The sequence below is a fragment of the Melozone crissalis genome, unplaced genomic scaffold, assembly GCF_028551555.1.
Source record: "Melozone crissalis strain CALT ecotype California unplaced genomic scaffold, PUWL_Pcris_2 ptg000042l_1, whole genome shotgun sequence".
Lineage (NCBI taxonomy): Eukaryota > Metazoa > Chordata > Aves > Passeriformes > Passerellidae > Melozone > Melozone crissalis.
The window spans coordinates 54,111,559-54,124,907 of NW_026535820.1; the positions used below are offsets into that span (position 1 = coordinate 54,111,559).

Consider the following 13,349-nt stretch of genomic DNA (forward strand, 5'->3'; position numbering starts at 1 on the left):
TGTCACCTGCCGTCCTTCGTGGAAAAAATAACAAAAAAACCCGTCAAAAACAAACAAACAAACAAAAACCCCAAACCAAACCAAACCAAAAAAAAAAAACCGAGGGGAAGGAAAAAAAAAAAAAGGCAGGCAGAAGGCAGATGTACAGGATATTCACAGGCTGCCCCTACGTCAGGCGGTTTGCCTGCAAATCTCTCCGCCAGCATTTCTGCAGGGCTGAGCCCCGGCGAGAAATTCTGATTTGACTCGAGGAATTGCAGAGGACTTTCATATCTGGCGGCAGCCCAAGAGGAGAACCTCTCATCTCCCTGACTAAAATAAGGCGGGTCTATAGGTGGCATCTCTACCCGCCGGCAGGGATGGGGATGAAGGGGCGGGCAGCCCTGCTGCCCCCGCGGGCCTGCCAAGCTTCTCGGTCAAGGCTGTCCCACGACAGGCTTCCCTCCCTCACGCCAGCACAGACATCACGCTCTTCTCCTTATTACCGCCTTTATTTAGGGGGCAGCTTTTATTCGGGGGAAAGGAGAAAGGAAAACATGGTGGCCGAGCGTCAATAAAATGCACACGCACATATATTACATACAAACACAAAAATAAAATACGAAAAAAATTTACTCTTCTCTTTCCAGTAGCAATGGTCCTGGCCATAAACGTAGAACGCCAGCCAGTACAGGACATAACGCCTGACATTTCCTTGAGCCCTTTCCCCTCTCCCGCCCCCTCCAATAATTAATTTAAAAAGCTGCACTCTCTTTGTGTTAAAAACACTACTTTTATAAATAATTTAATATCCTCCCTTCCCAGGAAATGCCAGTTGCCGGACAGGAGAAAAGGTTTCTTTTGGCACAGTGATGCATTGCTTTGCAGTACAGACCTACGGCTCCTCAGCAGACCCCGGCCCCCTCCCCGACTCTCTCGCTGCTGCTCCCGGCCCCCTCCCTGCTCCCCGCCCTCCCAAGCGCACAGCGCATCCCCAGCGGCCGCCACCGCGCCCCTCCGCGGGCACCCCCAACCTGCTGCCCCCGCCTTCGGGAGCGGGAGATGTGGGGACAAGAGAGGGACACACAAAGGGGATGGCGAGGGACTGGCTTAAGTCAAGTAGTCTCAACGAACAGTAAGAAGCACTTGAGGCTCATGGCTTTGTCCAAACCGACAGTTGTATGATTTTTTTCTATGTTTTCCTTTTTTTTTTTTTTTTTTTTTTTGGCTTAAGTTAAACCCACTGTCATTTCACTAAGGCACAGTCACCGAGGCTTTTGCTTGGAGGCTGCGGTCGCCTCTGGAGTTTAAAGTGCGGGATCCAGAGCCTCCTCCTTTCCCCCTCCACGCCTCCCCGGGCAGGTCCCTCGCAGGGGAGGAGGGGGGGCTCTATTAAGCCAGCGGGGTCTCCACGGCGTACGGCTGGAAGGAGGCCGAGCCCCCCGCCGCCGGCGGCAGCGGCCCGGCCAGCCGGAGGGGCGCGTACAGCGGGGAGCCGGGCGGCGGCCCCCGCCCGCCCTTGGCGATCCCGCCGTGGAACAGCGGCGCCCGCGGCCGCTCCGCCAGCGGCGCCGCCTCCCCCGGGGCCAGCGCGGGCCGCCCGCCCCCCAGCAGCAGCGGCGGCGGCGGCGGCGAGGGCTCTCCCAGCCCGTAGGCGCAGAGCTGCAGGAGGCCCCCGCCGTAGAGGGCGGCGGCGGGCGGGGGCTGCGCGGCAGGCGGGTAGGGCAGCAGCGGGTACGGGCCGGGCAGCAGGTGCGGGGGCGCGGGCGGCGCCGGCCACAGGAGGCGGCCGTGCGGGGTCGGCGGCGGCTGCGGGGCGGCGCGGGGTCCTGCCGGCCGCTGCAGGAGGCTCTCGATGGCGAAGGAGCTGGAGAACTTGGCGCCGCCGCCGCCCGCCGGCCTCGCCCCGCCGCCCCCCGCCGCCGCCTCCTTGGCTCCCGGCGCGCAGTGACAGGGCGAGGAGGCGCAGCAGCACCGCGGGGAAGCGCCGGGGGACGCGGCGCCCGCTCCGGCCGCCTCCTGCGGCACTTGCGGCGGGACCCCGGCGGCGGGGCGGGCGGGCTGCGGCGGCGGGGCGGCGCGGCTGAGGCGCTTGCGGCGGCGGCGGAAGACGCCGTCGGCGAAGGTGTACTCGCTGCTGGGGTTCAGCATCCAGTAGTTGTCCTTGCCCCAGGGCCGCGCCGGGTCGCGCAGCACCTTGACGAAGCAGTCGTTGAGGGAGAGGTTGTGGCGCACCGAGTTGCGCCAGCCTGTGTAGGCGCCGCGGAAGAAGGGGAAGCGGCTCATCAGGTAGTCATTGATCTCGGCCAGGGTCAGGCGGCCGCCGGCCGAGTCGCGGATGGCCATGGCGATGAGCGCGATGTAGGAGTAGGGAGGTTTCGGGCGCCGCGTGTAGGGCTTCCCCTTGGCGCTCTCGGCGGGCGGCGGCGGCGGGGGCTGCGGCGTGGGGGGCGGCGGCGGGGGATGCCCCGGCAGCCCTGCCCCGCCGCCCGGGCTGTTGGCCGCGCAGTCACCGTCCGAGCCCAGCTCGCTCTCCGCCGGAGCCGGGGAGAGCGAGCCGCTGCCTTCCTGGTCGCTGCCGGCGCTCAGCTTGTCCTCGTAGTGCTGCGAGAACACCTCCAGCTTCATGGCGGCGCCGCCGCCGGCCCCCCCGCACCCCGCGGCTCCGCTGGGCGGGCGCGACCCCCGCCCCTCGGCGCGGCCTCAAGGGATGGAGGCGGGAGGCAGCCGGGCGACCCAGCGGCTGCTGTCCCCTGGCCGGCTTGGACAGCTCCGCTTGGCAGCGCCCGCCTCAGCGCCGCCCGGTGCCCGGGTCGCTGGCAGGGGCCGGCCCCTTCGCGGCCGGTGGGCGCCGAGGACGGGCTGCGGTGCCCTGTCGCCTTCGGGACCGGGCGATTCCTCCGGGCTTCCACCTCCTTCTTCCCCACTGGGGTGCTCGCTCTCCTTTCGCCCCCTTTTTGTCCTTCTCGCCCTTTACTCTCGCTGCTCCATGGGGCCGAAGGAGGGGGGCGAGGAGGTCCCCGTGGAGCCGGTGCGAGTAGAGGGCGGGCGGGCGGGCGGCTGCCGGAGCCGGGGCTTCTCCGCGTCCGCCCGGGCTCGGTGCTCCTCGGGGGCGCTGCCGCTGCTGCCGTTCGGCGCTCCCGGGGCGCGGGGAGAAGCTCTCAGGGCCGTCGGGGATACTCCGCTCTCTCCGGCTTCGAGCGCTGTCAGTGCCGGGACGCCGGGCTGGCTCCTCGCTGCGAGGCGGGCAGCAGACGGGTTATTAGGGTTATTAGTGTTATTGTCATTATCTCTCCCTTCCCCTGTGGTTGTGTGTCTCTCCACCACTTTCAGACCAGCCCATTATAACGCCGGCGAGAGGCGGAGCCAGGACAAAGATCTGAAAGGGTGGTGGGTGGAGAAGCAAGGTAGCAAAGGTGGGTATGCCCTAATAAGCCGTATCAGAGCCATAATTAGCCAAGATGACAGCGAGGTCTTGTTGGAAAGTTATTTTACGAAACTTGTTTGTATTTTCTCCTGCCAGGTCCCTCCCCTTCCCGGGTATTTCGAACGAAGCCGCAGTTCGGCGCGACTAAGCAGAGCCGGCCCGCCTCCCAGGTGTAAAATGCAGAATGACTTATAGGTGGCAGAGCTGAACCTGTTACTGCAGTGATTTATTTTAATAGCGCCGTATAAAGCAACAAGTTGTAATATGACAGCTCAACAACCTGTTGGAAAATAATACATGGCTTTGCAGTTGTGAATTCCTAATGATTTATGCAGCCTGACAAAACAGTTTCAGTCCTGGTCTTCTCTTTCCTTCTGTCATAAGCACACCTGGTGCAGAGGTAGAATGGGAACAGGTAGGCAATGCTTTGGAGTTTTGCTATGAGAGAGTTAGACAAAGCCTTAACCTCAGTTTTATGTGTGCTACTCTTTCTGTGGTAGCATTGCTTAAGCTCTTCTGGATGGTGTGTTTGTAACCTCTCTCTTACAACTGCCACTCTCTAGTAAAATCTTTTATTGTGTAGGTTTTGGGTTCGGGTGTTTTTAATGGTAACTTTAACATTTTTTAAATCACCGTGAGTCTGTAAATTTCCCATAAAACTTGGGACTATGTATTCTTCAATTTTACCTAGACACACTTCTTCTTTAAAAAAATTAGTCATCCTTTTTGGGTTTCTTTTTGGGTTTAAGTTGTCAGGGTCTTGGGGTCTTGCCCTCCTTCAGAATTTTTTTTTTCTCTCCTTCAACATTATGCTAGGTAGAAGAAGTCAATGAAGAGAGCTAGCTGGCAGCAGCTTCTCTGAAAACTCCCTGTTCTGCTCACTGTTCAGAGTCCATTGCAAAATTCCATTTCACTTCATATGGCAGTAGCGCTGGCGTCTGCAAAACAATAACAATAACATCAGCAGAAATCCAGTGTGGTGCTTATGTTTTATTTCTCATATGTATGCTTTGAATTTTGTGTCCTGGAGTAAGAGTTGGATTGCTCCATATTTTCCAAAAGCAGTCTTTCTAAATCAGACCTTATTTTAGGATAAATACATAATGCAGAGTCACTCTGGTTAGAACTATTCCACTGTGGTCTGGCTCTCAAGGAGTATTGGAGAGGAAGATGAAAAAAACTCAGGTTTAAAAGACTAAGAGGAGAAACAAACAGCCCTACTTTCTATCTTGATCTCTCTTGAACAGAATATATGTTCCCCCACACACACCTGCATTTTGTTTCAAAGCCTTGCCATTTCTTCAGTCTGCATGAGTTTACGTGGTAAATACTGAAGAGTGAGGCGTTCTTATGTCCCCCTTTTGAAAACTTTAATGGAAAAAATAATACCCTGGATGTCTTGCTGTTCTCACAAAAGCTGCACCAGTTGAGAAAAGCAGGCAATTCAGAAAGACAAAAATAAGAGGAGGGAGACCTCTCTTGGTTCATTGTTGTTGTTGTCTCCATGTGATGTAAACTGAAATCCTTCAGTAAAGTGTTGTCTTAGCTGTAGGTGCCAATGTTTGTGTTTAAGGGTATGGGAAAAAGGTATCATTCCTTCCAAAACTCATATTTTCTACGATGATGCCAATGGCAAGGGTAGGTTTGTTCCTCTTCCTGCTTTTGTTGTAAATAGCAGTGAAGTAGCGATGATTTGCTAGCTTGCCTTTGATGTTTATTTTATTACCGTTCCACTATTTGTGTGGAAAATGTACACATTGTCTCTTATCTTTATTCAAAGAACTTAAAAAGTCATTCAAATGCTGTAGGTAAACACGTCAGACATAACAGAAGCTTTTTCACAGCCATACTTCAAGACTAGGAGTGGATGGCAAAGCTGGTTTTGCAAGATTCAAGAGGGGACAGAAGCTTGTACTCAAAATAATACAAAGATAGCTATTAATGGGTGGGAGCAGGGAACCTTTCTGAGATCAGCACTGATTCTTGTTGTGGCTCAAGGCCCCTTTGCTATCTCTGAGCCAGTGCCTGTTGTAAACTGTCCCTTGAAATCTCTGGTGGCTCTGACCTGAGAAAATATATGAAAGGTGCTTATGAAAGGTCTGTGCCGGGTTTAAACAGAGCCTTCCTGGCCTGAATGAGAGCAATATCAAGCCCATTGCTAACGCTGCCAATGAAACACAAGCAAAGTTGTAAGAAGTGGTGAAATAATCCAACTACTCCCATCTCTCACCACTGAGAGTGTATGTAACCTCAAGTCTTTTCCTGCTATAGTTTTTAAAAAGGCACAGTATCGCCTTCAGGTTTATAAAGATTAACACAATCATCGGAAAAACTGATTCTGTTAAGTAAACTTCACATCAAAAGCACTTTGATGTGCTGTATTATAGCAAAGCCAAACACCCCACCCCCATCACCCCAAGAAAAACCTCCAAAAACCTCCAGTGAAGCAAGGTAAAAAAAATCTAATTCTTTGTTCTAAAATGAAATGTCTCTTCCTCTTTAGATCAGCAGAGCAGGACTTTTTTGATGTACAATCCCCTCTTTTCCTACCCAAAACAGTATCCAGTCAAAGACAAACGGAGAAACGTGAATGGTTGCTTGAAAATCACGCGATCAGCTTTGCTTCCCATTTTTTGTAGTATTTCACTCATTTAATTCAGAAATAGTCTGCCAATGGGTACTTGGAAATGAGGTTGTGTAGTCCTTTGCAATTTGCTCAAGCTACCAATTACAAAAATATTCCTTACTAAATGTAGAAAAATGCTTCGCTGTCTGGTGGTTGTGAGTGTATTTTTGGTTGATCCATGTTGTCTCCATGGTATTTTAAACCATGGAGATATGTGTTTTTTAGTTCAGCAAACATCGTTCAAAGGTGTGTCACGATATGTTCTTGGTTCAAATTCTTTTTAAAAATTATTTCTTCTAGTTTTTTTTTCTTTTTTATCACTCAGTTCTTTCTTACTTCTCTTTTCTGCCTTCAGTCTCTCCAGATCTCTAACTATAGAATAGAGAGGGGGGTTTCCAAGTAAGGTCATGTAAGAACAACTGGTCAGTAAAAGTCCCTGTGGTGTCTGGAAAGTCCTATAGTTAGTGGCAGGCAAGCTTATTTGTGCACCTGAGATGCCCAGCACAGCAGCTGGACAAAGTGCTCCATCATCCCTTCTCCTCCTGTGGCAAGCTGCAGGAGTGCCCTGCCTTGCCAGGGCGATCAGCCTGGACAATGCAACACACGACATGAGAAACAATGGAGCAGTTCAAAGAGCTCGCTCTGGACGGGCTGCTCGCAGCAGGAGATGTGCCTAGCATGCATAAATGAACTGCAGTCTGTGAGGGCTGGCTAATTGCACTATGTATATTTTTGTAGTTGAAGGAAATCCAGCTAGAGACCCGCCGTAAGAGAGGAGGTTAGTGGAAATTCCTTTAGACCTTGAGAGGAAGAGTTTGATCGCTGAAGCAGAATGCATGTCTGCGTGAATTCCCTCATTGGGAAAGACTGGCACTTTTTCAGAAGAACATCCATTCCCTGTGGGTAGAGATTTTCTCGTGTCTTTGGCAGGTACTAAGAGCTGAATTTACAATGGGGAGTTCCATTTCAATTTTGTTTCATGCAGTCTTTATTTTCTTGGGAGACATTACTCAGAATGAAATTTTCCCATGCTGAGAGCTTAGTATCACTTCCTCCCTGTGCCCACTTCATGTTCCATAAAAAATGTCTGCATCTAAGCAATTTTTTTTTTTTCTCCGGAGCCATGGATTGTGACAGAATGGGCAGGCACAGATGTTCTCCTGTGAAGGAAGTGACATTATTGTTCTTGTTATTAGTGCTTAGTACTGGAGAAAAAAAATCCAGATTCTTACACCATCCTTTTCACCAACAAATCTCAGAGCTCTCCCATTTTACAGGTGACAAGGAATGATGGCGAGTCCTGCTGAAAATAATTTGGTAAGTCAGTTGCAACCCGTCTGTAGAACTGAGCTCTCTGGAGCCCTTGTCCTGTGCTGTGTCCACTGAGGTATCCACCACAAGGCCTCACTGGAAAGTGCTGTACTATTTAGCAAGGAGCTGTCAAAATGGAGCTTGCTCTGTCTCGAGACTCAGATAATTTATAGCTAATTCTTGCTTTTACTACTGCTGTGTTAAGCCTCCAGGGCTTGAATGAGGTTCCACACTGGCATAAGATGAACCTCTCTGGAATATATTGCAGGTTTGCAGTCTGAGAAATACGTGACATAAAAGAGTGCAGGGTGAGGTTAAATCAACACAGTATTTACAACATATTTTGTGATGACTTAATTCAGTAACTGTCCCCAAAGGCTTTTCTCATGGCTGATTACCGGGTTTCATGTAACTGCACCACCAGAGACAAAATCCAAATGGTGGATTTCTTGTGGATCTCTTCAAGAGATACTTGTGGATCTCTTCAAGGAAATTTTTCTTACAGTGAGGAGGAAACTGGTATTGGAAAGCAGCACGTGTATTGATAATCCTGGATATATAATTGCCAGGAGGGAATTGCTTGCTAAGGGGCAGGCTCCACCGCAATTAGAAGTTACGCTGTGTTACGCTTGTTATGAAGTTATGATGCAGAAACCATTTGGTGAAATTCTGTGGCTCTCTGCCAAGCATAGTGAATGGTTTTTGCTACTGGTGCCAAACAAACTTAAAAAGAAACCATCATAGCTTGTTTTTGCTGGTGCCAGACCAAATATCTGTTGGCATCAAACTTGGTATTGATGCCAGAGGCTTGCTATCACTGGCCCATGATATGAGGAAACACCAGCTGAGCTGTTACAATAGCCTCTCACTGCCTTCAAATCCATGCATTGATGGAGGAAAGTGAACAACCTTGTGAGAAGAGAATTACAGCAAAGTTAACTAAGGGATGAAGGACTTAGAATATGTGATGGAGACTCACTGAACTTTGCTAGCCCTTGCTGGCGTACACCTAAGCCAACTCAAACCCACATATATTTGACATGGGTAAACAGTGACTTGAGATATGAAGGATATGTTTCAATTCAATGAAGTTAAAGTACTATTTATAGCACTGTGGATCAACAAATTAATCACCTTGCCAATAATATTCCAGTTGAACAGCAATAAGTATTTAACATTCTTACTTCTGGGTTGGATTTCTTTTGTTATTTCTTTGCTTTCAAAAAGTTATTTCTGGGTGGAATCCCATGATTTATATAGGCCTTAGCCAAATCTATGAATAATTAATGGTGTGAAAACCTTCTTGATTTTTATTTTTTACAAGGCAAAGTAAAATGCATTATAATGGAGCTATTTGGGAGCAAGCTGCTGACAGTCAGACTTTGCTGTGGTAGGCAGGATTTGGCAGTACTACCCCGAGATTGGACCTCTCTGCTGCATTTTCTGTCCTCTGTTTGCTGTGTTCTGTTTTCCTCCTCTGCAGCCCTCCTGGACAGCTCCAGAACCATTGGAATCTTTGAAAATCTGGTCCATGCTGCTGCTGGCTTACTCCTGGAACAGAGAGCAGAGTTATACCGAGGGTGCATCCACTGCAGTACCTCAGGTGGCGAGGGATGGGGATTTATATCCTGCAAACTGGTTCTAAAAATCGAGCATGTTTTCACCACCTTCCAGAGAAATGTAGCAAATACTTGGAGAGCTGGTCCTTCTGTTGCTGCAGATGTAATAAAATCATTACTTTGTTGAGTTGCATGCACTGTGTATTTGATTTCCAGTTCCTAGGTGAGTTCTTAAGGGATTAGCTGAGTTTCAGTCTCTTTAAGGTGTGAATAAACATCCTGTTGCCTCACACCCATGAAATTTCTTCCCAACAGTTGTCAGAGTGCTTTGTGCAGAGTGTTGCTATTTTGGTTCTCTAAGTAAAGGTTCACAGGGTTTGAATGTCTTGGCCAAACTTACATGATCTAAGATGGGAATGGAACATGGGTTTCCTAATTCCTCCACTACTTCTCTACCTACTAACCCTGTTGTTTCCCTGAACCTTTACATATACTTTAGTAGATTAATAATTAACCTCCAAGTGGGGCACTTTGAAGCAAATGTAAAATGAAACCAAACACTTGTCATGGTTTTTAGTCATACCAGATTTGCAAGTAGGGTGTGTTTAAATGAGGCAGGTAGATAAAGTCTTGTTAATTTAGATTAGAGTAAAAGTCAGTGCCTTATCAAAGCAAGTGACTAATTAGGAAAACTATTACCTTTTGGAAAAGAAACAGTTGAACTATCACTCAAAATTATTTTGACTAATTGAACTGTGCAACTGCTCAGGCTCCTGCAACTGCTGAGAAAGAGGAAAGACAGAGAGCTTTTCCCAGGAATTGCCAGCGTTCTGGGGACTTTTTGATAATTTTGCTTTTAGAAAGTTAACAATACTTGTCATCACTGCGTAAACAAGGAGAAGGGAGGAGAGTCCCATGAGTCATCAAGGAGCCAAATATACAGAATTTAAGTGAAGAACTGGAGCATTTGTACTAAATACACTGCCTTCATTCTCTTCACCTTACTGAGCCAACAGGACAGCAAAGTGCTTGTGAATGGTTTGAAATGATGAAGTGAATCTCAGGTCTGTAATAACAGACGTTGGGCATTTGGGAACCTGCAAGGGTGGAAACAGAAGGGCAAATTCATGGTGTGAAAAGAAAGATTACGATCAGACTGTATTTATGTTCAGACAGATACATGCAATTGTGAAGAATCATTAAATAACTGTTAACCACACCTGCACAGAGCCTCTGGCAATGCTGGCTTATACAGAATCTCAAGAACTGCCATGTGCCTGACGTCATACCTTCGCAAGGAGAGAAAAGTCTTGGGTGTTAGCCCAAGACTGGTAAGTAAAACATAGTCCACGGATTTGTGCCAGTTTAATGTCTGCAAGTGACTTTGTGGTGTGTCACACCCTGTATCTTCTGCCCTGTAAACCTGTCAGTAGTCCTGATTTGTTTGCTTATGACCAGGTCTTACTAAACATCTCCAAATCTGCTTTAATGCAATGGCTCCTTCCCTCTAAGTCAGTCAGGACTGTGAGGAGGGAGTGGGTGAGTATGCATGCACAGAGGGAGTCTAGCACAAACAGGATTCTAACTTCTCCGGCATTGTAATTTCTACTGTGGCGCCACATGCTGCTTAGGGTTTCTTTTTACACGGATCATTTTCCATTTTAAAAATATTGGGAGGTTTTGACATTTTGTTTTTATGATGGAAATGACATTTCAGAACCTTTTTATTCTTACTGTAAAAAATAAATTAATGGAAATATATGGGGGAGGGAATCAGGCAGGTTAAATGTAGCATGGGAAAAGAAAAGGGAGCAAAGCTGAGATGAAGAGGTGAAGATCACGAGAAAGTTGGAGCAGAGAGCTCCAACTGAGAACACATTGCAGAACAGTTCCATTTAGACTGCAGAAAATTTTCAGGATGCCCAACAATCTCCAATTTGACTGCTTCTGCTGGTGTAATTTTTTGGACTGCTCACCTCTACAGCTTTCCTCAGGCTAGGGAGTTCTCTGGCTTTTCTTTTCCCATGGTGCTTTTGGAAGTGATTGTCTTTCATCTACGTTTTGTCTCTTGGAGTATACTTTTCCAGTCTTTCATGGCTAGGGGTGGTTGAGGAGTGGAGGTGATTTTTTTTGTGGTTGATTTTGGTTTTGTTTTGTTTTACATGGAATAAAAATTACAAAAAAAAAAAAAAAGCAAAAGTGAAGGTTGAACATCAGTATGTAATTCCTAAAGGGGCTGGGGTGCTTCAGTTTGAAAGTTCTTTCTGCTTGTCATTTCTGTACAAAATATTTTCTCCTTTTATTTTTTTTCCTAGTGAAAATATCTAGCAACTGTTAAGAACGGAGATTGTGAACAAGAAACAGAGCATGACATTCACAAAGGGTTTCAAAGATCTGCAGACTTCAGTATTCATTTATGAGCTCTGGCACCTGACATTGATGGATCAGGCAATGGAGATATTTACTCATCACTTATGAGAGTTCTTATTCATAGCTTGATTTATTTATGCCATAAGGATTTGGAAGACAGTCCGTTTTTACCTTTTCCATCTGACACACGGTCAGTGCCAAGAATATCAACATGGCCCAACACAGATTAAAGATTTTTTTTTTTAAGAGTTATCTAAGTGGTGTGGGGAAAATGGCCTCCTCCAGTGCTACTTTAAAAAGTAGTCATCTCTGTGAGTAAATCTTGGTGGCTTGGATAGAGTTTATTTTGAAGGCAGGATGTAACACCCAGTACCCTCTTGCTCCTACTCTAGCCTTTTAATGTACTATCGCTAAAGTTTAGCCCCATGAGGAAAATTGGGGTAGTCAGGTGCAGAGGCAAACTGAATAGGTGAGGCTTTCACTCCAGTGGGCCTGCATTCACACCTTCAAAACTTTGTTAAGATCCGTGACTATTCCCAGCTGAGACTTTAATTAAATGGTGTTGGGTATGAGAGTATTCTATTGTACTGGCTTGTGCTGCTGAAAGAAATAGTGCCATGCTTCTTGATTGAAGAGACAGAGTCAAGTGAATAATTCGCAACAAATAATTAGTCTAAATGTTCCTAAGCGATTCTTACAGAATCTGAGTCTGGTTGAGAAAGATCCCTATTTATTAATGTCATAGGACTCCCTTCCACAAGGGGAAAGTTTATTTATATAAGATGAGTAAGTTAAAGTATAGACTTGCAAGTTCTTCTTGAGTCATCAGACCCAGAAAACATATCTTTTATATTAAGGTTAGTACAATCTTTCAAACAACATTTATGAGTGTGCTTTAACTGATGGGTATATGATGACTGACATTCCAGGACCTCTTCTGCACACACCTACGCTGGCATACTTTTATACATAGGAGTAATCCTAATTAATTTGGGAAAATTGCTCTTGTGCATGAATGTATTCATTAGTGCTTGAAACACCACGGTATGGTGAGTCTTCCAGATACAATCTTGATCTTGCACTTAAAGGTGCCCACAATGTCCCATCCGGTCTTTAGGGCTACCTTAGCTCTAATAAAAACAGGCCAGCACTCAGTCCTTCCCCTGAGGGCTTTAGCATGGCTAAATTCTCTTCCTTGCAAAGAAGTGGCCTCATCTGTGATGTCTAGAGGGAGCTGTCCTTCGCTGTGTTATCTCCTGACCAGAGGCCTCTGTGTGGCATGAGAAAGTGCTGGGTTAGAGGGACAGCCCTTGTCAGGAGGCTTATTGCTAGTTAAATAGTGTGGACAATCACATGCCAGCTTCTTGAGGGCATGTCCTGGCTCTTTTTAATTTGCAAGTGCAAAATGTAACTTAAATGAATATTTGGGTTCATTTTTTACCTTGAAGCTTTGTTAAGGTATTATTGCTCCCATCTGCTCTCAACAGGAAAGAGCAGCACTGTTGTTCCCTTCAGTAGTGTAATTTTGGGGGTGTATTAGCTGGGTTTCTGTCCCAGTGAAGCTGAAGAGTTTTGCTCAAGAAAATTGCAGGAAAACAGTCTTTTTCCACATATTTTGAGTCTTCCTTTTCAGAGGTAAGATTTGATGCAGCCTAATTTTTTTTTATAAACACCATTTCAGTTTGTTACAAGTAAACTATTGGCTAAGTTATTAAAGTGTTCAAAAGTTATAGCACTAGAATGAGTGGTTTTATTTTAAACAGTGGAGAACCCTGATAATTTTACAGGCAATGAGAAAATAAAGCCAAAGAACCAAATATATAATAGTCAGTTTGAACTGAAAATTTGTACCTTTGAAGATTTCTAAGTAGGTAGATTCTGCTTTGCAGATAGTGGGTTCTCAGTGCTGCTGCCTGAAATTTTAAATGCCTGCACATGTTGTCACACCAGGGAATTGTTATAATCTCATCCCAAAACAGGTGACTGTAGTTGATGAAGTGATTTTCACCCTGTAGTACTTATTTCTGTCAGCTGAAAGGAAGTCTAAGTCTTCCCAGGTGACCACCTGGGATGTATT

General features: G+C 47.0%; 2 protein-coding genes across 2 annotated transcripts; one reads left to right on the forward strand and one right to left on the reverse strand.

Moving 5' to 3' along the window:
* Positions 1–1,164: 1,164 nt before the first annotated feature.
* Positions 1,165–2,624, reverse strand: FOXQ1 (forkhead box Q1). The gene has a single exon (XM_054284606.1). It carries the CDS (start codon positions 2,605–2,607, stop codon positions 1,372–1,374), a length of 1,236 nt encoding a protein of 411 aa, XP_054140581.1. The 5' UTR covers positions 2,608–2,624; the 3' UTR covers positions 1,165–1,371.
* Positions 2,606–10,068, forward strand: LOC128942771 (translation initiation factor IF-2-like). Its single transcript, XM_054285450.1, has 3 exons — positions 2,606–3,395; positions 3,503–3,821; positions 7,310–10,068. Exons 1-2 carry the CDS (start codon positions 2,606–2,608, stop codon positions 3,580–3,582), a joined length of 870 nt encoding a protein of 289 aa, XP_054141425.1. The 3' UTR covers positions 3,583–3,821; positions 7,310–10,068.
* Positions 10,069–13,349: the final 3,281 nt, after the last annotated feature.